This window comes from Podarcis tiliguerta, assembly GCF_965153285.1.
Source record: "Podarcis tiliguerta genome assembly, chromosome: 16".
Classification (NCBI taxonomy): Eukaryota; Metazoa; Chordata; class Lepidosauria; order Squamata; family Lacertidae; genus Podarcis; species Podarcis tiliguerta.
The window spans coordinates 40,971,874-40,995,322 of NC_139549.1; the positions used below are offsets into that span (position 1 = coordinate 40,971,874).

A 23,449-nucleotide genomic window follows, 5' to 3' on the forward strand; every position below is an offset into this window, starting at 1 on the left:
TCAGTGTCCGGGCTGAACGATGGGGGTGGAGACCATCTTTCAGGTATAACGCTCCTTCAGGTGTTTCAGGAGCTTAGACTTTTATGAATATTTTTTTCTTCTGATCCCTCAGATTAGCACAAGAAAATTTAGAATTGCCTGACTGGGTGTTTCTGCACACATCTTGGGTAGGGCAACTCCCCGCCCCACCCAGCTGCTGTGGGAGACGCACACTCTAGGGAGCATTTCCCACAGCAGCGTGGGGGGTGGGGTGGGTGGGAACTGTGTGGAACCCAGTTCAGCTACTGATTGATTGATTGACTGCGGAAATGGATAAAAGCCCTCCAACCAAACAATGACTCTCATCAGTGCAGGTAAGATTTTTTTTTTTAATTTTCATTTTTATCATCTACAATATTGTTTTATTTATTTTATAGTACAGTACATTGATTATTGTTTTCATTTTATGGATAAATGGTCTCGTTAGATAGTAAAATTAATGTTAAATTGCTGATTTAGGAGTTGTTTTTAAAAGCCTAGAACGGATTAATCCATTTTGCATTAATTTCTATGGGAAAGCATGCCTTGGTTTAAGAACACTTTGGTTTAAGAACAGACTTCCGGAATGGATTAAGTTCGTAAACCAAGGTACCACTGTATTTGAAAGGTTTTTTATATTGTATTTTTATATGTATTATCCCATACCAGCCCACCTCATCACCCGAACTGAAGGGTATATTTTGCAAACCAGCTAAAAGTCAGCAGACAGTGTTTCTAAAAATAGTACCTCATTTCTGAGCTTTTCCAGTTCTTCATCTTTCTCTGTGATCAAGGCACTAGTGATACTGATGGATTTCTGCAAGGATGTTCTTTCTTCATCAATTTCTTTTTTTAAGTCAGATTCTCTAAAAGAGAGAGTCAAACGGTTTCATGAGTTAGGTGAAGACTTGCTCCATTAGTATTGCTTAAAAGGCCAAGTTGGGCGGGGGGAAGAGGTTGATTTTTTAAAACTATTATAGAAGTAGAAAAGGTTCTTATCAGAAGTTTCAGTTCTAGCTTTGCTTACTGAGATTTAATACTTGGCAAAATTATTTGGGATTTTACAGCAGTAGAAATAAAGTGAAAAGTTTTACCTATGTAGATTCATGCCAGAATCTGCATATCATTGTATCCATTTGAATTTAAAGAAAAATGTTAATAGGATTGGGAGATAGAAAACTGAAAAGGAGGGGAAAGGTTGCATAGAGTGAGCCTAATTTCAGACTTTTGTTACTTCTTGGAACCATTATTAACAAGCAACGAAAAGTGCATGCAAAGCTCAGGTACACAGCTGTCATGCAAAGCAGGGGTGAAGCTGGACTTATCAGTTGGTCCTCACTAATTTCTGTTAACATCCAAATTTCCAGAGAATGCACTTTTTGACCCAGAGTAACTGGGAGCGTATTAACAGAGGGTTGGTTGGTCTGTAACAAACTAAAACACAAATGTACAGTTCAAAGGGTTGTAAACTATTATTATTCAGCATATAAAAACACTAAACACCTCTATTTTTTCCTTGCATCGCAACAAGCAGCTTCCTAAGCAAATAGCATGATAGATGGCTATGGAAAAAACCCCACCAAGGAGTTGGCTGAGGGGCCTTCAGAACACTCTTGCCCAGCTGTGCGGCTGGAAGCTATTTACATTTGCCTGCATCTTAAAATTGGTTTTGTAGCATTTGGATGGTGGTGGTGGTAATGTATACCTCTCTCAGCATTCAGGAAAGGCTTGGCAGCTGAGGCTTTTAAGACTTTCTTCTTAAGCATTTGACATCCACTAGTTTTGATAAGAAACTTTTAAAGATGAAGAAGGCAGTCTGAAAATCCAGGCACAAGCACTTGACGTAGCCTAAATTTACTAAGGGAGCTGCCATTGAACAGGGAACTGGTGGAGAAAACAAAGTTGCCTTCAGATTTGTTAAGTCACTTGAAACACAAGAATTTAAATGCCTTGGCCTTCCAATATTTCTGCATCACTGACTCATCGCGTGAATAACAGGGGGCCCTGCCCTTCGTAGCAATTCTGACAGCCCCCTTGACTACTCTCTTCAGAAGGCCACAGGCCAGGACCATGAGGAAGAGACACTTTGTGCAGTTCATTAAGGGCCCCTTCTGTCTTTTCCCCGACAATTCAAGCTGACTCCACAGGGCTCCTTCATTGACCTTCTCACCACCACAGCGAGCAACTGCTGCTGCCAGGACTGGCCCTTCCAGGAGGCAGAGTGAGGCATTTGCTTGGGGGGGGGGGTGGCTTTAAATGTGTGCCATGTGGTCTGCCCAGCGGCCCCTAAGCTAGCTTGCTGCTCTGCAGTTCCACCATGAATGCTGAAGAAAGAGCCAACTACCGGTCTAGTCAGGTTTTGTGCACAGAAGGGGGAATGCACCACCTTGCCCTTTGCCTCAGGCAGCAAAATGGCTTGGGCTGCTCCTGGCTGCTGCTCTTCCTCCTGCTTCCTTTCTGCCACCTGCTTGCCTGCCCGGAAGAGGCCTAATCGGCTGACAGGCAGCGGCCTCTGCTCCTGCCGCCTCTCATCCCCACGGCTGAGGGGGCCAGAGGAAGAGGCAGGTGAGCTGCCAAGAAGGCTGCAGTGGTGAAGAGCCAAGGGGGCTCGTGTCAATGGGTTCATACTGGGCCCTCAGCAGATGACCAACAATATCAGCCCTTGAGGCAGGGCCCTGTTACTTTTCTGAACGCAGTCACAGAAAACAAGTCCTCTAAAAGGCGCACTGAAAATAACGGGATGCTACTGTGCAATTCCTACTTATTTAAATAGGGCCTGAATGGGAGACAAATTGGTTCAATCCCTTTACTGGGAGAGTAGGCCTGTTTTTTGTTCTTGTTTTTAAAGACAGCCAACAATTGCTATTGGAGGAAACTAAAATCGAGCAGAGGTAGCCAGAGAAAGAGAGAGCAAGAGAGTATCTCATGCACATCCAGATGGAGCAAAATGCAAACTGAAGAAAGGGATAATCAATAGCCCTAAACTGAAGGTTGTTAAGTGTCCATGGTATCTACAGTTAGTGAGAACCACGATAACCAGCGGGTGAAATACAGCACAGTCCTTGCAGGAGCCCAAGAAATATGGCAAAAACAAACAAACAAACAACAGTGATAATACGTCACAGAATTCTATCTGAAGTTATGCAGATGTTTAGTCTTAGTCATGGAAGCAGCAACTGGAGAATCTGGGATGTACAGACATGAAGGCACACACCACAGCTGGGTCAGGGTTGTTGTTTTTTAAGACAGAGAAGGAATTGAACAGAATCAGGCCCAAACAGCTGCCCAGAGTGTCTCTTCTAAATATCAGAAAGGCTGTCTTTTGTTCCAGAAAAGCTCCATGGCATTTAAGTCTGCCTTTGATTCTGCAGAATGCTTGTTGAGCACATAAGTGACAGCTCCTATATGTCAAGCATTGACCACTGGTCTGCTAAAACTAACAGCAGCATGCCTTGCATAATTACTGGGGCCGTCTGTGCATCGCTGGGTATAACGCTGAACTGTGTGCATTCAGGGTATGTGCTTGAGTGTAAGTAAAAGTGTGTCCATATAGGTAAACTCTGCACACACAAAAAGCAAGTTGTAGTCACAATATTGGGCTAGTTTTGCATCGTTTTTGCACTGGCTTACACAATTTGAGAAGAAAGGAAATGGCAGGAGGACACAGAGAAGAGTATAAGCTTCTCCTGACAACCATGGGGACTAGGAACTTGATTGAAAAGCAGAAAAGAAGAGCCAGGATTATTAAGATGCCAGTGTTTGTGTTTTGGGTGTGTGTGAGAAATGCACCTAATTTTGGAGGTGTTCACAGCTTATCATGCGAACTGTTCTTCTGGCCAGTGACATTCCACACTTCCACATTTCACAAGCCCTTCTGCAAGTGGGAAAGCACATGGCCAGTAGTTACTTGGGCTGCAGTGCTTAGTTAGTTAAAAGCTGTGGACAGACTAAAAAGGTGCACACACACAAATTTATATTATTATTTATAATACAACTACTTATGGAAGCGGCAAGTACCATCCTAACTGAGGGTCTCTCTCTAATGTGAGAGACAAGGGCGAATATATGCCTTTTCTAAGATGATGTACAGCTACAATGCATGCACACATCATCTAAAAAGCATGCTTTCTGCATCAGAGCATTTCTTTACACATATGAAAATTTAAGCAATTAACTAGAACCCATATAATTAATTAGGTAAACTACAGTGGTGCCCCGCAAGACGAATGCCTCGCAAGACGGAAAACCCGCAAGACGAAAGGGTTTTCCGTTTTCAGAGGTGCTTTGCAGGACGAATTTCTCTATGGGCTTGCTTCGCAAGACGAAAATGTCTTGCGATTCTTGAGGTTTTTTTCCGCTCCCCAACCCCTTTTTCTAAAGCGCTAAGCTGCTAATAGCCTTTTAGCAGCTAATCTGCTAATCCCTTAAGCCTTTAATAGCTGTTAATAGCCCTTAAACTGCTAATAGCGCTAATCCGCTAATGGGCTTGCTTCGCAAGACGAGAAAACCGCAAGATGAAGAGATTCGCGGAACGGATTCTTTTCGTCTTGCGAGGCACCACTGTATTTTAAATCAGATGACAGGCCTAATATATACACATTTTAAATGCCCTTTCTTCTCAGACACCTCTCACATTTGTTCCCTTCCACCTTGACTTTGAAAAATGCCTCTTGCATACACCTCCAAACACTTCAACTGGATCTGCCAGCACAGAACCCCCATGATACATAACAGAGGCCCAGAACCATTGGGCTCTTAAAGGTAAAGGTAAAGGGACCCCTGACCATTAGGTCCAGTCGTGACCGACTCTGGGGTTGCGGCGCTCATCTCACTTTATTGGCCAAGGGAGCCGGCGTACAGCTTCCGGGTCATGTGGCCAGGAGGACTAAGCCGCTTCTGGCGAACCAGAGCAGCGCACAGAAACGCCATTTACCTTCCCACCGGAGTGGTATACCTATTTATCCACTTGCACTTTGACGTGCTTTCGAACTGGTTGGCAGGAGCAGGGACCGAGCAACGGGAGCTCACCCCATCGCGGGGATTCGAACCACCGACCTTCTGATCGGCAAGCACTAGGCTCAGTGGTTTAACCCACAGCGCCATCCGCGTCCCATCTTAGCATCAGGCAAAATGAGACAGTCCACCCCTGGCCGCAGTAAGGTAAGGCACAGCAAATAATCATTTTATTATGTTTTTACTAACATAAGGGGAAATAGTCTTTTGGAAATTCTGCCTTGGCACCAAAATGCTTGAAAAACCTCTGCCAATATTTATCCTTGGGTTAAAAAAATGTGGCCATTCTATGGTTAAATTGGAAGATGTGTTTTGAATGCCAAACTATATATATTTCTATGTAGTTGTGTGTATGTGTATGTATGTATACACCCCCACCCCCACACCCAGCAATTTGAAAGCTCAGTCATGCTGAGAAACCTCATCCGTTTTCTTGTAGGATGGGAGCACAGTTATTATCAACTTGAAAAGTATAATTTCATGGCTCAAAAGACCCATTTAACAACAGTTTCCAATTGGTTTATTAGGGCAGGGCTCATGACCATTTTGTACAGTAATTCCCATGTTTTGTTCCAATTTTTTTTAGTGACATTTAAGGTTGCAAGGGGCTCACCCACCAGAAGCATCTCCTGAGCAAGTTCCACGGAAATGAATGGGATTTGCTCCACTGAGTGAAGTAGATTTGTGCAGGAGACATCCTTAGTGGTTTGTGCCCAGAAGCAGCTACTAAATAGATCACATGGGTGACTCCAATAACCCCCAGCTAGAAGCACACCCAGATTCTTCGCTTGCCACAAAAGAAACCAAGAAATTCAAATAATGAAGCAAGTACCTTAAAGTGATACTGGGCAAGCTTTAAAAATGCAAGATAACAAGAACCACATGTTAGAAACATGGAAGAGAAATGCAAAATACAGTAAAGGAAGAACTAAATTTGCACTGAAGTGGATTCTGTTGTTGTAAAAAAAAAAAAAAAGATTTAATACTGCTGAGTATTTTACGAAACAAAAAACGAAACAAAAAAGCAAGACAATAAGGAAACAAAAAGGCAGCCGAAAAATATGTACAACAATTTTTATTGGCGAGGAAAAAAAAGTTATTTATTGTAACGTGGATAGACTTTCTTTAGTCTTACCATTAAAGACACACAGATATAGCAAAGGAAGCAAGGGTAGGAAAGGGGAGAGAGAGGAGTGAAATGAGTATTGAGAAAATAGCGCAGGCTCAGAGACAAGTCAGACAGTTAGCAAATCCACAATGGATCTAATGAGCTGGAGCAACACTGAGCCCCCTTTTAGCTAGAGAGTCCCAAAATTCTCTAACTCCGCCTTCATCAACCTCGTGCCCTCCAGAGGTTTTGAACTACAACCAATAGGAATCAGCGGCACTTAGCTGACCTCCCACCACGTGGCTTACCCAGGGAGAGAGGGAAAGGGGCAACGCCAGGGGGGGAGCGCCCCAGGGGCTCGGATGGTACCAACCTCGCTGCCACCTCACCTCTCACCCTCCCGGTACCCTGAGGGCTGCTCTGCTCCCTGTTGCTGACCCTTGGCTGCGCTGGTGGGGGCAGATGGAAGTTGTAGTCCAAAATGTCCAGAGGGCACCAGCTTGGAAAAGGCTGTTCTAATACCTACTTTCACAAAGACAATTTTGGGGGCAGGAGAAGAGGAATTATTGTGGGTGAAAGGGTGCTGGGCAAGACTGCTCACTCCATGAGGTCTCTCTGTATCAACTGACCAAAGATCTCTTGTTTTTGCATCACAAAACCTGAGAGGTTAGGCAGAAAACCTACTGCTAATTCCTGAGCCTTGAAAATGAACTGTTTGGAAAGTCCCTGGTTAATTTAACTGTCTCAATCACTACAAAGTTACATAAACTACAAGGCACCCTGTAAGCATACTTCAGAAATAAAACTCATTCATGTTTCTATCCAGTATATTTTCTATCCAGAATATTTATGTTTGCTAGGATGCTTTTTTTCTACATTAGTTATCCCCTGAAGGTGTTAAAATGTCAATGTTAAGATGTTTCACTTCCAGCTTTATAAGTTGTTGGCCTCTGTCTGTCTAAAGAGACAATGGACTAATGTGCCATTGGGGTGGGGAGGTTTAAAGTCAAACTGTTAAGAGTTATTTGCCTGAAGTGGGTGTAGAGTTTAGCAATATTTTGACAAAACCACTTAATGAAGACTTTTGAAGCTGATCCACGGGGAGGCTTTGCGCAGTTTCCAGATCTGTTAAAGCGATTCAATACTCTAGTGCTAAAAATGGCACAATTATCTAGGTGCTGAAATGTAGAATAGAAGGGAACATCTAACAGAGTATGGTACATGCTAGATTAAGCAATGTTAAATGCTTCTTAAGGTCAAGCCTTTTCACACAAATTTTAGTGATGAGAAGGATGAAACTTTTTGCATGTATTTAGTATTCCACATGCATTGTCAACAGCTGACGTGTGCAGTCCTGGGTTACTTCAACTAAAGAAGGGTAGATGGAATCAAACAGCTTCACTGTGGGTTTATTTAGTCCTATTTTTCCCAATTGTCTGTAGGTGCACACACCCAAACACCTCCCCCCTGTGAGAAAGCTTACCTCTTTTTCATCTCTAGCAACTGGTTATTAAGGACAGATCTCTCTTCGTCCAGCTGAAAGAGAAAATCAGTCTCATTTACCATTTAAGAATCAAACAGTGCTATCTTCTAATTCAAACATCCTGCAACTTTCCCTAATTTGCAGATTGTCTTCTCTCCAGAGGTGAAAAAAGGGGGGGATCCTCTGCAACTTTTTGCACAGAAATTTGTTATTTTCAGCAGGCGCATGAGGCAACGCTGCCTCTTCCCCAACTCTTTCTCCCCTCTTCACATGCTCTCTTTGACCAGAGGGATTTGTTGAATCCTGACAGGAGAGTCCTCCTCTGCCCCTTTTAATCCCACAACAGCAGCCAGCCAGATCACACATACATCCCCCCCCCCCCCCGGCCCCCAGATCTCCCTAGCTATAGCCATTCCCCTCCATGTCTCTCAGCTCTGAGCTTTGGCCCTCAGTTCCCAAGAGAGGTTGATGCGCTCTCTCTCTCTCTCTTGTGGTCTAAAAGAGAGAGAGAAGGAAAGTGCAAACCATGGGAGGTTTGGCCTAGAACAGACATCATATTGTGCCGAGAATGTACTTGAAGTCTAATATAGCTATTTTCAGTGACAGCTTCAGAGGACAGCTCATCTGCCTCCCCCGCACAGGCAGGCTGCACATGCTACTGCTCTCAATTTCAAGGCTTGCTGTAGAGGCAAGATAACTGAAACTCCAGAGGTGGAAGGAGAAGAATTTGGAAGGGAAAGTGCCTTTGTTCTGAAGGATGGAGGATACAAGGGCTTAAATCAGAGGTAAACAAGGGCAGCCCATGAAATCTCCTTCCTGCAAGCTGCAGAGATGTAACCTACTGCAAAAAGGTAAAATTCCCATTTGTTGCTCCACCCACCAATGCCATGCCCCCACCCCAATTGACTTCAAGGGGCATCTTTGGCAATAGCTTGTCACGGGGAGCCCTCAGAGGTCTCCTCTGGACAGCACCTTCTGAAGACAATTGTTCCAATAGGTTTTCCCAGCTAGATGAACGGTTCTCTGCCATGGGTGTCTATTTTGTATTCTTTTGATTTAAAAAAAAAACATGTATTTGTTTTCCTCTTTCTACTGTACATTGCCTCTGATGCACTTGTGTGGAAGAATATTAATAAATTACTAACTATAATAATAATAGTAATAATAATCTGCCAGTTTAACCTCAGCACAGTCTGAAAATCCTTATAATGCCCTAGAGCTGGGTCAGTATTCATGGAGGAACAGGTCTGCCGTACACAGTGTTGGATGAGAAAGTATCAACTCCCTCTCCCACTCAAATGGTGCAGCCAGACTACATGTACTTACTACTTAGGAACACCACATCTCTACATATTATGTGATATAAATAACCACCACAAAAACTCTGAATATGACATACTTATTTTACAATTTATTTTTAATATATCCAAGAAAAGACCTTTGCTTCTTGCTGAGAATTTCTGGCAGTAGCCCTTCTCCCTGCCCCCATCAACCGAAAAACATTGCATATGCTACCCCCAGCAGGACCAAATGGATTATGGGAAATTCTTTCAGCAAAAAATACGTAGAATGGAGGATTAATTTTTTAAAGTAATAAAACTTCCTAATTTTAAATTAAGGGCTGCCCCACAAAGATTTGAAATACTGCAAGTCAGAAAATTTCCCCAAGGTAAGGGTCTAATATATGATTGAATATCCTTTAATTAATTACAAAGCAGCTAATTACTTAAGCAGCCATGAAGAGAACACCCATATTTCCTCTATTCAAATACACAAACTTCAGATGTAAATGTAAAACACTGATGAAACAATACCAAATAAATCTGCAAAATGCCTCAGGCATATACAGATTCACTAACAGATACTGGCCAGAATTTATATTGTTATCATAGCAGTACCAATCAACAATACCTGCAAGGTAAGTGGAAGACTCATCTTGCTAGTTTTAAAGACATTAAATCTCACTCATAAGCTCATTCTGGACAGCTTTCATTTACTGCTTTCTAACTTCCTCTGGACAAAGAAAGGCTGGCCATCTGAATTTTATGCAAGCCCTTCTCTGACGTACATTCTAAAGCAGAGGTCTTCAGGGACCCTCCCCACACTGGCTTCTCCGCCATAGAACCAGAGAGTTCCTTTAGGGCACACACGCATGGCTGCCAGGTCAGGAGCCTCCCACTTCCTGAGATTTCAGGGCCAAACCTGAGACCTGGGGGCGGCGGCTCCTGGAGATGTCATGGATCAGGCCTCAGTGATCTCATTAAGCACAGTCGTCGTTATTTTCAAACAGAAAACACAAGGTCCAACAAATGAGCAAATAGGTTACTCATTGGAATTTAAGTCAGAAATCTTAGTGAAAGGGGGTACAGTGGTACCTTGGGTTAAGTACTTAATTCATTCTGGAGGTCCGTTCTTAACCTGAAACTGTTCTTAACCTGAAGCACCACTTTAGCTAATGGGACCTCCTGCTGCCGCCATGCCCCAGAGCATGATTTCTGTTCTCATCCTGAAGCAAAGTTCTTAACCCAAGGTACTACTTCTGGGTTAGCGGAGTCTGTAACCTGAAGCGTATGTAACCCAAGGTACCACTGTATTCCCAGGTCCAGCTGAAGTAAGGGGATCACTCCTTCTTACCTGCTTAGGCAGCCTGGGTAGGGCAGCCTGCCAGCTGGGGGCGGTGGGTGTACCTGGAGACTTCAGGCCCAAGGGGCCGGACAACCGTACACACACTCAGTTTACATGGGTGCTGGTCAGGTTTCATCACTGCTCTGTGTGAGCTAACAGTGCGCCCTAGAACATCTTGCTGAGTTATAGTGGTAATGATAAACCAATGGACTTGGCTGCCATTACTGATCTTTTTGATAAGGTTCCAAGGAACATCCAGGGTTGCTCACAACACTGTTGAAAAAACCTTAGCAAATGAACATGTTTCACTTACGTTTTAGGGCTAGCCAATTCACATTCCTTGGCACCCTAACTTGGTAGGTGGATATTCTTCCTAGGCTAACACTCCAATTCCAGTTACCAGATTTCTTTACTCTAGGACTTCTCTGCCAACAACTGTCATATGCAGAAGGGAAGGTGAAGAAGAGGCAGAAAGTCCTTGGACCAGGTTTAACTTTGGGTCAAGCTCTTTCTCTTAACCAATTTCCACAACACCCACCACCCGGAAGCCCCTTCCGAAGCCTTATGTAATGGGGGCAACGGAAATGCAGATAGGTGAGCAACTTCTTTTTATTGCAAGAGGGCCTGTGCAGGAGAAGGGACTGGCAAATTGTGCTTCCTGGTGTGATTTTGAATTTTAAGAAGTTAGAGAGGTAAATTAGAGAGGCTGCCTCCACTTCAGCAATCCTTACCCACCAACTTGGTAAGCTACTCGCTTCTGCTGGGCTGGGGGTGCTCCTGAATTGAAAGGGAGCACTGGGATGCCTTGCAGAAGTGGCTGATCTGGGCTAATCAGCTACACTAGGCTTTACCACGTATTTAGCTCCATGACTACCATGCCTTGAGCAGACAGCCATTATTAGTGCCCCCTCTTTATCCAACAATTTAAAGTTGCTTACAAATCAAATTTAAAATTTAATTTTTTTAAAATGTATGTCTGCAAGCCATATCCAGAGTGCTTTGTTGGTACACGTCCAGCACCGGAGCCTGTGCTTGCAATAAGGTCTACATACTATTTTAGTTCACATTAATTAGTCCAGGGACCCCTGCAGGTTTTCCCAAGAGACAAAAGGACAAGAATTGCTGTAAGAGGCTGAAATGTAATGCCCGGGCTCTCTGCCTCCTCAGTGTCCCAGTTTCTTCTCAGCTTCCCAACTACTGCTGATATAGTTTTCAAGCCCAAAGCGATACTAATGACAAAGCTTGGGCATTCTGCATATCCCTAGGTTGCTGAGGACATCTGCTTCTCTTTTGAATAACCAAGTTCCTAGTCCTCATAATTGCAAATTAAAGCTTGTAGAAGAATCCATGCTTGTCTCCTACTCATTCCTCTCGCACAAAAACCCTAACCCAAATCAAAATGTGATTGCAAATTACTTCAAAACATGATGCATGGTGGCAAAATTAGAAAGATATTAAGAAGATGTACCCAGATACTTGGTTCTGACTACAGGTTGGATCGTCTTGTTACCTCTGCAATGAATACACGTACTATGCAATGAGGAGAAGGATGAAAAGATGATGACAGATTGTGTGAACATAATATGCTCTCTAAGGTGTTGGGGCCATTGCAGAGTTTTTCTTAGATCCCTGACTTAGAAGTTAGCTGAAAGTTGCTTGTGTGTGATGTGCCAAGGCTGAAGCAGAACACAGATCCCTTGAGTCAGCACCAAGCGTGTGACCCTGGCCAGCTCCCATTCATTTCAACAGAGATTGTGCGTGAAAGGCCCATACTATATGTATATGTTAATAAATGGTATGAAGGAGGTTTTATACAGCTACTAAATGACCACACATCTATCCCAAGCAAATCTCACAGCAAGCACAATGAATCTCATTTGCACACATTCCAATTCAAAATCATCAAACACAGCTTTCAATACTTAAAAACAGTTTTGCTCACTTGCTCAAAGATCCCTTTTACAAATTAGTGCCGGGGTGTGCTGTTGGTTTGGGAGCGGGGAGGGGGGGAGTCAGCAAGCAGCTTCAGAAGGTCACTGTGATGAAAACCCCATTATAGAGATATCAACGTAAGGAAAGCCACTGACAGAAAGGCTGACCAATCTCTAAAGCCAATAGATGTAGACCCCTGCTAACAATCAACACTTCTTTCCATCAAACCTCCTCTCTCCTGCAAAGGATTTGTTGGGCATTATGCAATTTCCCCCCTTTCTTGGATATCTTTGAAGATATTGTGCTCAAATACTTTAAAACCCAATGGAAGAGCCACAACCGTAGCACCTTGGAGATAGACTGGCTTTCCTGTCAGGGTGGACTTTTGCTAGCTTCAGCCGCCCACAAGAGATCACACCACAAGAAACACTGAATTCATTTTAAGTTCTCGTTGCCTTGTTGCTGATGCTGCTTTCCTGGCATTTATACCCTGAAAGACAATTTCCCTCAATCATCAGCATGTGCCGAAATCAATCTCTCTCTCTCTCTCTCTCTCTCTCTCTCTCTCTCTCTCACACACACACACACACAAACACACGAATGGAAGAGCATGGCTAGCTCTTAAAAACTCGCTTACAGCAAACTCCACCTCTGGAAAGTCAACGTGAAAGGACATACCTTCTGGTGACTGGTGACTTCCCCCTTGCCAAGCTCCTCGGCAAGTTTAATGTTCTCTTCTTGCAAGACGGCAAGCTGCTGGGACTTCTCAGCCTCTACCAGCTTTAGTACCTCTCTGTGAAGACAGAGAGCGCATGGTTGCCATAGGAACAAGAAGGGCAAGGGAGGGGAACAGTGGGAGAGAAATCAGCTTTGCAGCTTGCAAAAAAAAAGCAAGAGATAGAAAATCTCATGCTTGATGAGATATTTAATAAGGTGACAACCCACATCCCAAATGCCCTCCTCTGTCCAGCATCGATCTTCGAAAGGAAGGCAGTGGATGCTAGGTGTGGAATCACTTCTTTTTAAATGAATTACTTTCCATGCTATTTGAAACATTTTTTTAAAAAGCAAATACACACATTTATCATAGCTGTAAGTGGGCTGGGTCAAGTATAACCGTGTTAAGATTCTTTTCTCATGAATGGTGTGAGCCGAGAGAGACTGAAGAAGAGTTCAGGCAGCAGACTGCCACAATCCCCCCCAACAACAACACACACACAACCAGTCCCCAGATGTTGCAGCAATTTGTTTCTAATTAAAACCCCGCTCAACAATCTTGCAATAGGTGCAAGGTGAAATATGCAATACGGTTTACAGTATTTTTCGCTCTATAAGGCACACCTTTTCCCTCCTAAAAAGTAAGGGAAACTGTGTGTGCGTCTTATGGAGCGAATGCAGGCTGCGCGGCTAAGCCAGAACAGAGAGAGGGAGCGCTGCGCAGTGCTCCGTCTCGCTGTTCTGGCTTCTGGGACAGCCCGCGAAGCCTCCACAGGGCACGGGGATGAAGGCTCCCCGTGCCCTGCGGAGGCTTCGCGCAAAGCTAGACCAGATAGAGGGAGCGCTGTGCAGCGCTCCCTCTAGCTATTCTGGCTTTTGGATAGCCCCCGTGAAGCCTCCGTAGGGCAGCGGGACAAAGGCTCCCTGCTGTCCTGCGAAGGCTTTGCCTTCCTCTTGCGGGAAGTGGGGGGAAGGGACAGGACGTGCGACTCTGTCCCTTCCCCCACCTCCCAGAAAAGCCCCCAAGAACCGCACTCCCTTTAAAGAGCGCGCGGTTCTTGTGGGAGATGGGGGAAGGTACAGAGGGCAGCTTACCCGCGGGCAGCCTCTTCCGGGCAGGGGGAGCCTTCCTCCCGCTGCCCGGGAGAGGCTTCAGCGGCTATCCCAGAAGCCAGAACAGCTAGAGAATTATTTTTTTATTGTTTCCTCCCCCCCAAACTAGCTGCGTCTTATCGTCTGGTGCGACCTAGAGAGCGAAAAATACGGTATATTATATATAAAGACAACTCACAAAGTGGCAGCTATGTTATTGTCAAGACTTGTTTTAGGGCTGATTTTGGTGGGTTTTCAGCACTTTCTACTCCCAACTCCCAACTCTCTCCCTCCTCTCCCAGCTTTTTGCTTCTCTGCTGCTTGTGAATGGCAAACATTCCACAGCCATCCAGAAGAAAGAGGGAGATGAAAATAAACTAAACTAAGTCAGTTGTGTTACAAGATCAACCAGGTACCTTGGAGGGTAAGAAGCAAAAGCCCACAAATTGCCTTCTGCATGTATATGAGAACATTTATGGCTTGCACTACTACATTGCTTGCTTGCTAATCATTCCCTAGTGGCAAACAACTGGAGCAGTGGTTCCCAAATAGGGGTCCAGCGCCCCCTGGAGGTCCACGGAACGCACCCAGGGGGTCCACAGCTCCATCTCTTGCATTCCCCTGAACTACATTTTTGTCATTTTTGCATGGTAATATCATGATGTTTATGGTCTGTTTTAGCACTGTGCAATTTTTCAATATATCGGCCAAAATTGGTTTTGAAATCACACAGCGTTAACGATTTTGACTCGGCAAAATGACACGGCAATATGAGTGCAGGGCAGCCAATTTCAAGGCACCGCCGACATCGCATGATGATCTCAGCCGATAACGCTGCTGATCTGAGCTGCCTTCCCTCATACTGAGGGAGACCAGGGCAACCGATTGCAAGGCACTATCTTCCCCTTATGCTGACGGAGAACAGGACAGCTGATCGCCCTCACGTCAAGGCACAGTGGCACTACCTTCCCCTAGCACTGAGGTAGAGCAGCTTTTCTCAGTCAGCAGGAAAGCAGCATCAGCCACAGAGGACATGCAACTTGACTGGCTGCCCCGCCAATGAAGGCTCCATCCCTGTGCCCTCCGACTCAAACCACGTGATGAAGGTGCCTCCGCTTCCTCTCCTCTCCCCACCCACCCGATCTCTATGGCTGCTCCCTCCCTCATCCCCACGCCTGATTTCAGACATTGTGATATACTGGAATATCGTGATGTTTAGTTGCTGATATATTCCGATGTTGAAAACCAGATATCGCTCAGCCCTGGGTTTTGTTTGTTTGTTTGTTTGTTTTTTTACTATGTACCTAAAATCCTTTGCTTATTAGGGGCCACCTCATATTTTGTTCAAAAAATTGCTTTGCAGAGGTAACTACCACAGTTACCAAAATTTTCTAAAGCAGGGGGTCTGTGGCTTGGCTTTTGATAAATAGGGAGTCCTCAGTAATTAGCTAATTGGGAACCACTGAACTAGAGAGAAGCAGTGCAGGAAGCATCAGGAATCAGCACAGTGCAAGCAGCACACCATCTAGTGTGCTCCTGGGTTAATTTCCATCCACAGAGGGGTCATAACCAAAAGACTCAGCCACCCAGCTCAAATTCAAAATGTTTTATGGTGAACGATCAGTGTCAGCAACACTGAAGAGCCCTGAGATCATCTGCATTAGGAGTTCCAACATCTAAGAGTTTTCTAGCTGTTTTGGTTTGTCACCTCAAAAAGCAACCATGCACTTGTTCTATAAGTGGTCTTGAGTGATGCTTGGATTGCTGGAGAGTAAGAATGAGGCCCACTAATAGACATTTTTGGAGAAAGAATAATAGAATTGTAGAGTTGGAAGGGACCCTAAGGGTCATCTAGTCCAATCCTCTGCAATGCACGAATTTCAACCAAAGCATCCATGAAAGATGAGCATCCAACCTCTGATTTAAAATCCTCAGAAGGTGGAAGAATCCATTCCACTGTCAAACAACTCTTATTGTCAAATAGTTCTTCCAACTGTTGAGTCAGAATCTTCTTTCTTGTAACTTGAATCTATTGGTTTGGTCCTACCCTCCAGAGCAGGAGAAAACAAGTTTCCTCCATCTTCCATGTAACAGTCCTTTAGATATTTGAAGACGTCCATCAGATCTCCTCTCAGTCTCCTCTTTTCCAGCCTCTTCAACTGCTCCTCCTAAGGCTTGGTTTTCAGACCTTTCACCATCTTGGTTGCCCTCCATGTCCCAGTTTCTCAATATCCTTCTTAAACTGCGGTGCCCAGAACTAGACACAGGACTCCAGGTGCAGTCTGATAAAATGGGACGATTACTTCTCTTGATCAGGACACGACACTTCTGTTAAGCCCTTTTGCTGTTGCATCACACTGTTGACACATGTGAAGCTTGTGGTCTATTAAGACCCCTAGATCCTTTTCACATGTACTGCTAGTAAGCTAGGTGTACCCCATCTTATATTTGTGGTTATTCCTGCCCAAGTGCAGGAATACATTTGTCTCTATTGAAATACGTTCTGTTAGTTTGGGTCCAGTTCTCCAACCTTTTAAGGTCACCTTGAATCCTGATTCTGTCTTCTGTGGCATTAGATGTACCTCGTAGTTTGGTGTCATCTGCAAATTTGATGAACACCCTCTCAATTTCTTCATCTAAGTCATGGAACAACAATGGGCCCAGGATAGAACTCTGCAGTACCCCACCTGTCCCTTTTTTCCAGAATGATGAGGAACCATTAGTGAGCATGCTTTGGGTTCTGTCAATCAACCCACTACAATTCTACCTAACAGCTACTTCCTTCAGTGCACATTTTGCCAACTTCTCTGCAAGAATATCATGAGGGACTTTGTCAAAAGCCTTACTGAAATCAAGATACACTACATCCACAGCATTTCCCTGATCTACCAAGTTTGTAACTCTATCAAAAAAAGGAATGAAATTCGTCTGGTATGACTTGATTTTGAGAAACCCATGCCTTCTATTGAGCCAGACCAGTTGTGCATCCAGCCCAGTATGGCCAAGACTGGCTTGGCTAGACCAGCATTCAGATACAGGTGTCCCCCCCCCCCCCAAAGAAACCCTGGAGAGTCACTCCACACGTTATGTGGTAGCAAGCATGTTTACCACTGGGTGGGGAGCCAAGGCCAGTTTCAGTTCCTTGGCACTTGTAGCTGTGTGAAACATGCAATTGTAAAGGCATATTTCTTGCATGTATTAACACGTCAAAAGAGTTCTGTGTAGAGCAGCTAGAGATGTTTTAACAGGGTAGTGGAGAACCTCCAATCCATGGGTCTGAAATATGTCATTCAGCATGGGAAAATTCTATCGATGGTTGCTGCAAAAGAAGAATCTGGAGCACACTCTAAGTACATTCCTGAGAAATCTGTGGCCTGGGTTTCTTTCCACTTCTACCAAAAATCTGACCACATAGATAAAGGATAACTCTAGGACAGGCATCAACCAACTCAATAGTAATCTCCCACCTTCAGCATCTTGCAATAAAATCTAAATAACATTTTTCTACATAGTTTTGAACCCTGACTGATTCAATCACACTTGTTCTGTTCTGAAACCCTGAGCAGCATTCATTCCTGGTTCTTTTTGAACCATACACAACCCTGGAAATAATTATCTCCTCTTGATGTCTCCTGAGAGCAAATAAATTGGTTTGGAAATCAAGAGCTCCCCACCATCAAATAGCTTCTCAAATATGCAAATATGGGGTTGGCTTGGTTTTAAAGAGAAACGAGGGACCACTGTGAGTTGAATTTGAAGCATACAGTGCTTTCCGTGACAGAGGCTGCCTCCCTCTCTGCCCACAGAGACTGCAAAACTTGGCTGAACCTGCATCTCTCCCACAGCTAGTCGTGAAAAACCAACATGTTTGTTTCTGCTCATGCAAAATATGGGGGTGGGCAGGAAATCCCACACAAAATGAAACAAATCATCACCACCCTGCTGGAAATTAAAAATAAAGGCTTTTTTGCAAACAAAATCCCTTATCACTTAGCATTAAGCATTCCACATTCTCTGGTATCTGTGCTTGGGATTGTTCCTCTAAGTCTAAGGCAATACCAGTAATGCTGTTACCAGGATTAGTAACAAGCAGAGCAATGAAAAAAAGAAAGAGATCAGCTTTGTGTGTGCACAATGTGGGGAGAGAGGAAAAGCCCCTATCTGAAAAGTGCTCATGCCCCCAGGTGGCCAAACTACGCATACTTTCAAATCAGTAAACACAAACACAGCAGTCGACATAACATGATTTGTATTAACAATCGGTATCGCCCAGTAACTTTCAGCGACCCATAACTGCATAATTTTTACCACTACAGTGGAACCTCGTGTTAAGTACTTAATTCGTTCCAGAGGTCCGTTCTTAACCTGAAACTGTTCTTAACCTGAAGCAGCACTTTAGCTAATGGGGCCTCCTGCTGCCGCCGGAGCACAATTTCTGTTCTCATCCTGAAGCAAAGTTCTTAACCCATGGTACTATTTCTGGGTTAGCGGAGTCTGTAACCTGAAGCGAATGTAACCTGAAGCGTACGTACCACTGTATCTTTTTTTAAAAGAGTCTTGTGGCACTTTAAAGACTCAACATTGGTTTTTGTGGACTGCTGTCTCCTGACGCAGGAACTGTTACCTTGCATCTGATGAAGTGGACCCTCGTTAAAAACAAAAAAGTTTGTGCCTTTAAATAAAGATATTAGTCATTCTTTGCTATCCTCATAAGTTTCAGAAGGAAGAATGGTTCTCGCTACACAATTTCTCCACTATTTTTTTAAACAACTGAAAACATCCCTCATACACCATGAACAAACATTTTGTTTTCACGAATAATAAACGGAGTCTCACATAAAGAGTAAGAGAGTTAAACACTTACAGTTCTTTTCTCATCTCTTCCATTTTCTTGTTCTCGGTTTTGAGGAGCTCCTGAGACTTGCTCAGCTCTTCCTTGCTCTTTACGGCACTTCCTTTAAGGGCATCCAACTTGGAAGAGAAAAGAAAACAAGAAGGAGACTTGGCTTCCTATTCTGGGGGACTGAAAGGACCAAGGGGGCTGAGGCATTTCATTTCATTTATTTATCCATTTTTAATACTGCTTAATATAGTAAAAATTCCTAAGTAGTTTACAGAAAAATAAAAATACAAAAAACAGTATCATTTTCTTTAGATAAAAACAAGGTAAAGTACACAACACAACATTGTTGCACAAATAAAACTGATCTGTGTACAAAACAAAACAAATTAAAAAGGGAGAATCCAGGAAAGACTGGTAAGCATTTAAGCTTTAAAGAGGCGTTTAAAGGCCATTATTCTTTCCATGCCATGAATTACCTGAGGGAGGGCCTTGCGGGGGGAGGGGGCTGTTTTCATGTTGTCACTAAAGGACAATCTGCTGGTCATCCCAGGACCACCAGGTCTCTACAGAAGACTGGCTTGCTCTGTGCCAGAGGAGGGGGCTCTCATCTATTTTGCTTTCTTTTAAAAGCAGCTGGAGGATTACATGATCAGGGCATCCTGATCAAATTTGCAGATGACACCAAACTGGGAGGGGTGGCTAACACCCCAGAAGACAGGATCACACTTCAAAACGACCTTGACAGGTTAGAGAACTGGGCCAAAACAAACAAGATGAATTTTAACAGGGAGAAATGTAAAGTATTGCACTTGGGCAAAAAAAATGAGAGGCACAAATACAAGATGGGTGACACCTGGCTTGAGAGCAGTACATGTGAAAAGGATCTAGGAGTCTTGGTTGACCACAAACTTAACATGAGCCAACAGTGCGACGCGGCAGCTAAAAAAGCCAATGCAATTCTGGGCTGCATCAATAGGAGTATAGCATCTAGATCAAGGGAAGTTATAGTGCCACTGTATTCTGCTCTGGTCAGACCTCACCTGGAGTACTGTGTCCAGTTCTGGGCACCACAGTTCAAGAAGGACACTGACAAACTAGAACGTGTACAGAGGAGGGCAACCAAAATGGTCAAAGGCCTGGAAACAATGCCTTATGAGGATCGGCTAAGGGAGCTGGGCATGTTTAGCCTGGAGAAGAGGAGGTTAAGGGGTGATATGATAGCCATGTTCAAATATATAAAAGGATGTCACATAGAGGAGGGAGAAAGGTTGTTTCCTGCTGCTCCAGAGAAGCGGACACGGAGCAATGGATCCAAACTACAAGAAAGAAGATTCCACCTAAACATTAGGAAGAACTTCCTGACAGTAAGAGCTGTCCGACAGTGGAATTTGCTGCCAAGGAGTGTGGTGGAGTCTCCTTCTTTGGAGGTCTTTAAGCAGAGGCTTGACAACCATATGTCAGGAGTGCTCTGATGGTGTTTCCTGCTTGGCAGGGGGTTGGACTCGATGGCCCTTGTGGTCTCTTCCAACTCTTCTATGATTCTATGATTCTATGAATTGGACTGAGACTGTAGCAATAGGCGAGGCATTTTTTATTATTTAAAAAAACAAAACTTATTTACCACATTACAGAAAGCAGCTTGTTTTTCAAAATGGTGAAAATAGCAGTCTAGGGTGTGTGTGTGTGTGTGTGTGTGTGTGTTAGTTTAGGGAACTAGTATAAGAAAAGAGGTTAACCTTGCATTCTGCGTCCCACAGTGTAACAATCTTCAGCCAGTTAGGCACCCTGTGGCTTCTTTTTTAAAAACCTGAAAGATTCAGGAGACTGTGTCTTGCGTTTCCAATGCCTTGTTCAATACCTTACCCAATCTGGCCACACAACAGTCTCTTTGATATTGAATACTGCCTAAGGCACAACCAACAGTAAATACTAAACAGTACAGAACAGGGCTGCTTCAGGTTTCAGACCATCAAAAGTAAGGGAGAACAAAATCTAGGGTTTCTGAATGCTTTAAATATGATTCAAAGGAGAGGACTATAAAGGCAAATGGGGAAATATATTAATCCAGTGAAGCAATCAAAGTCCGAACACATTGCTAGGGGAAGAGGATAAAACTCACATAAGCATTACTGCCTTAGAATTATAGTTTTAATCTGACTTGCAGAGAGAACCTTTCTGAATCTAAGGTAAGTAATGCCTGTTTGAATCATTTTAATATAGCTACACTTGTCAGAAAACAAGAGGGTTGTGCATTGGTATTTCAATTACTTTTCCATTTTTTAAAGTTGTGGCACACCTCAGAGTCTGCTTTAAAACAGGTTCAGTACAGTATTGGCAGTCAAATCCTTTCTGGCACCTTCCAAAAGTAAAATGTATTAAGCTTAATAAGCTACAAGTTCCACCAACCTGGCAAACCAGCTAGCTTATAATTAGATAAACCATCTTGCAAAGAAGTTTTACCATAAAACTTCTAATGTGAATTAAGAGCCCAATCAAAGGAGAGATATTAATCAAACATTAATTGGCAGCAACGATGAAAGGCAGACAACCCTAATTTGACACCCCTACACATTTAGCAGCAGATGACAGATGGAGTGCGCCCAGACAAAAGAAAGCCCTCTACCCTGAGCTGCTACAGTACCTTAAACAGAGGGACTCAGAGAGAGAAGCACTGAGCTGGCGGTGCTGAGACTACCATCCTTTCAATGAATCTGATGTTGGTCCAAACTGACCTCGAGCCTTTATTTATGGCGGTTTCATTTTCCCTGTAAGAGCTTGCTAGCAGCTGGTAAGCCTAGTCTGTTCACATGCACTCAGCATTGTGTTTTATTATGTAACAGATAATCTCCAGATGCTCTGTAAGAATTACAGAGCTGCTGGATTTTAATTTTCAGCTATCTAGCAATCAACCATTGGCATTAGCTGGCTTCAAGGTCCTGAATGCTCTATGATCTCCAGTAGCATTGATGACTGCTGCTGTAGGGAACAGGGAACACCAGGCTGGGGAAACGCAGCTCCAGGGCTTTCTTCCGTGCAGGAGCAACGCCACTGTCTGCGGGGCGCCAGGGCAGCCGACACGCCCTCCACAGTCCAGAAAGTGAACTGAGTAATAGGGAGGCTTTCAAGTTTAAGTATTGTTCGTGGCCAATTAACAATACTGAAGGAAATCAGATTGTAAATAAAATAATCGGAGGCTGTGCACTGCTTTCCTTTTGATGGGTTTCCTGCCTCATGCTCCCAGGATAAGGGCCCAGAACCAGACATGGATGGGAAACTGCCTGAGATCTTGGAGAATTGTCACCACTCAGAGTAAACAGAATGGAGACCTCTGTCTGACTCTACATACACCAGCTTCATTTGTTCCGAGGTAAAATTATTTATAGATACCACCAGAAGATGCACATTCTCTATAATGTTCAGCACCCTGGGGCAACAAAAGGGAAAAGCGAGTGGCATTCCCTCTACCAAAGGCTACTAGGATTTAGGCTCTGGCCATTTGTCCTTTGATAAGGAAGAAGCTGCCTTGTGCCCGGGGGCAGTCCACCCAGCAACATCTGCTCCGAATGGCAGCGGCTTCTTCCTTATCATCTGCTATATGACCCCTTTTCTAAAATGGAAATGCCAGACATTGGGCCTGGGACCTCCCGCAAACAAAGCACTCATTCTGTCACTGAGCTACGGCCCCTTCCATCTCATGGTGACTGGATGCACTATTCAGAAACATTTCACTGACCTGCCCTTGGATACCCAGCTATCTGCAGGAGAGATTTAAGAACCAGGCTCTCCGGCTTTGAGTGACACACATTTTTTCAAGCAGCCAGGATTTGGGTTTGCTTACCTCCTTCTGCAGCTTCTGATTAGCCTGCCTGGAATCCTCCAGGGAGGTCAAAGTTTCCATCTTCTCTTTATGAAGGACTTCCTTCTCTTTGGTCACCTGCTCAACTATCTGCAAAGCATCTTCTGCTGTTTGTGCAGTCTACGAGATAAAAAGCCACATCAAATCCTGTGCAAAACCATGCCAGACTCTGGATACAAATTTATAGATTGCCTACTCCACAGATTGTTCCTCAAGCCAATGGGATTTCTCTTTAGCAGCATGTAGAGGCCACATAAACTGACTGCAAGCCGCTTGCTAGTTGTAATCACAAGCACTCCATTTCTACCTGTGTTTGCATTCCAGAACTTTGCAAAATATATTGAATTAAATCTATCAGTCATCTTATTCCATGCACAAATTACAGTCCCATGCTAGTGTCAGTCTTCAGGTGAGACTGGTAGCCCTAATTACGCCGTCCTTTTAAATTTTGCAAATAAAAAAAAAAGTAGTTCCAGCAATATTCACTACCAACAGATTTGTCATTTGTCCTCTTTGCACTTTCATAGTACTGAGATATCAGGACAGCAGCCCTGCATCTGAATTTGGTAGAAAACACTGAAGTTAAGAGATGGGGCAAATATATGGTTGCAAACTTTTAGTACTGTGATGTCTTTTGGGGAGCAAAGCAAAAGCTTCAGACCCAAGCAAGATGATGTGAAATAGTTCTTGGAATAAAAACTTTATGGTTTATGAAGCCCAGAGAGGAATGTCTCAAAATTCCATTTTGTGCTCAGTTGGTAG

The 23,449-nt window shown here is 43.9% G+C and overlaps 1 protein-coding gene across 40 annotated transcripts in view; it reads right to left on the bottom strand.

Annotated features, from left to right (window-relative positions):
• CLIP1 (CAP-Gly domain containing linker protein 1) overlaps positions 1 to 23,449 on the bottom strand; it is a 102,810-nt gene that overhangs the window by 12,146 nt on the left and 67,215 nt on the right. For 31 of the 40 annotated variants that reach the window (XM_083418983.1, XM_083419006.1, XM_083418991.1 and 28 more), the window contains 6 exons: positions 22,670 to 22,807; positions 18,853 to 18,959; positions 12,858 to 12,972; positions 7,623 to 7,675; positions 5,864 to 5,884; positions 767 to 884 (listed from right to left, as the gene is read on the bottom strand). In XM_083418983.1, the coding sequence (XP_083275109.1) occupies positions 767 to 884; positions 5,864 to 5,884; positions 7,623 to 7,675; positions 12,858 to 12,972; positions 18,853 to 18,959; positions 22,670 to 22,807 (552 nt within the window). The remainder of the gene's footprint in view (positions 1 to 766; positions 885 to 5,863; positions 5,885 to 7,622; positions 7,676 to 12,857; positions 12,973 to 18,852; positions 18,960 to 22,669; positions 22,808 to 23,449) is intronic. The other 9 variants (XM_083418988.1, XM_083419004.1, XM_083419014.1 and 6 more) reach the window with 1 other exon arrangement.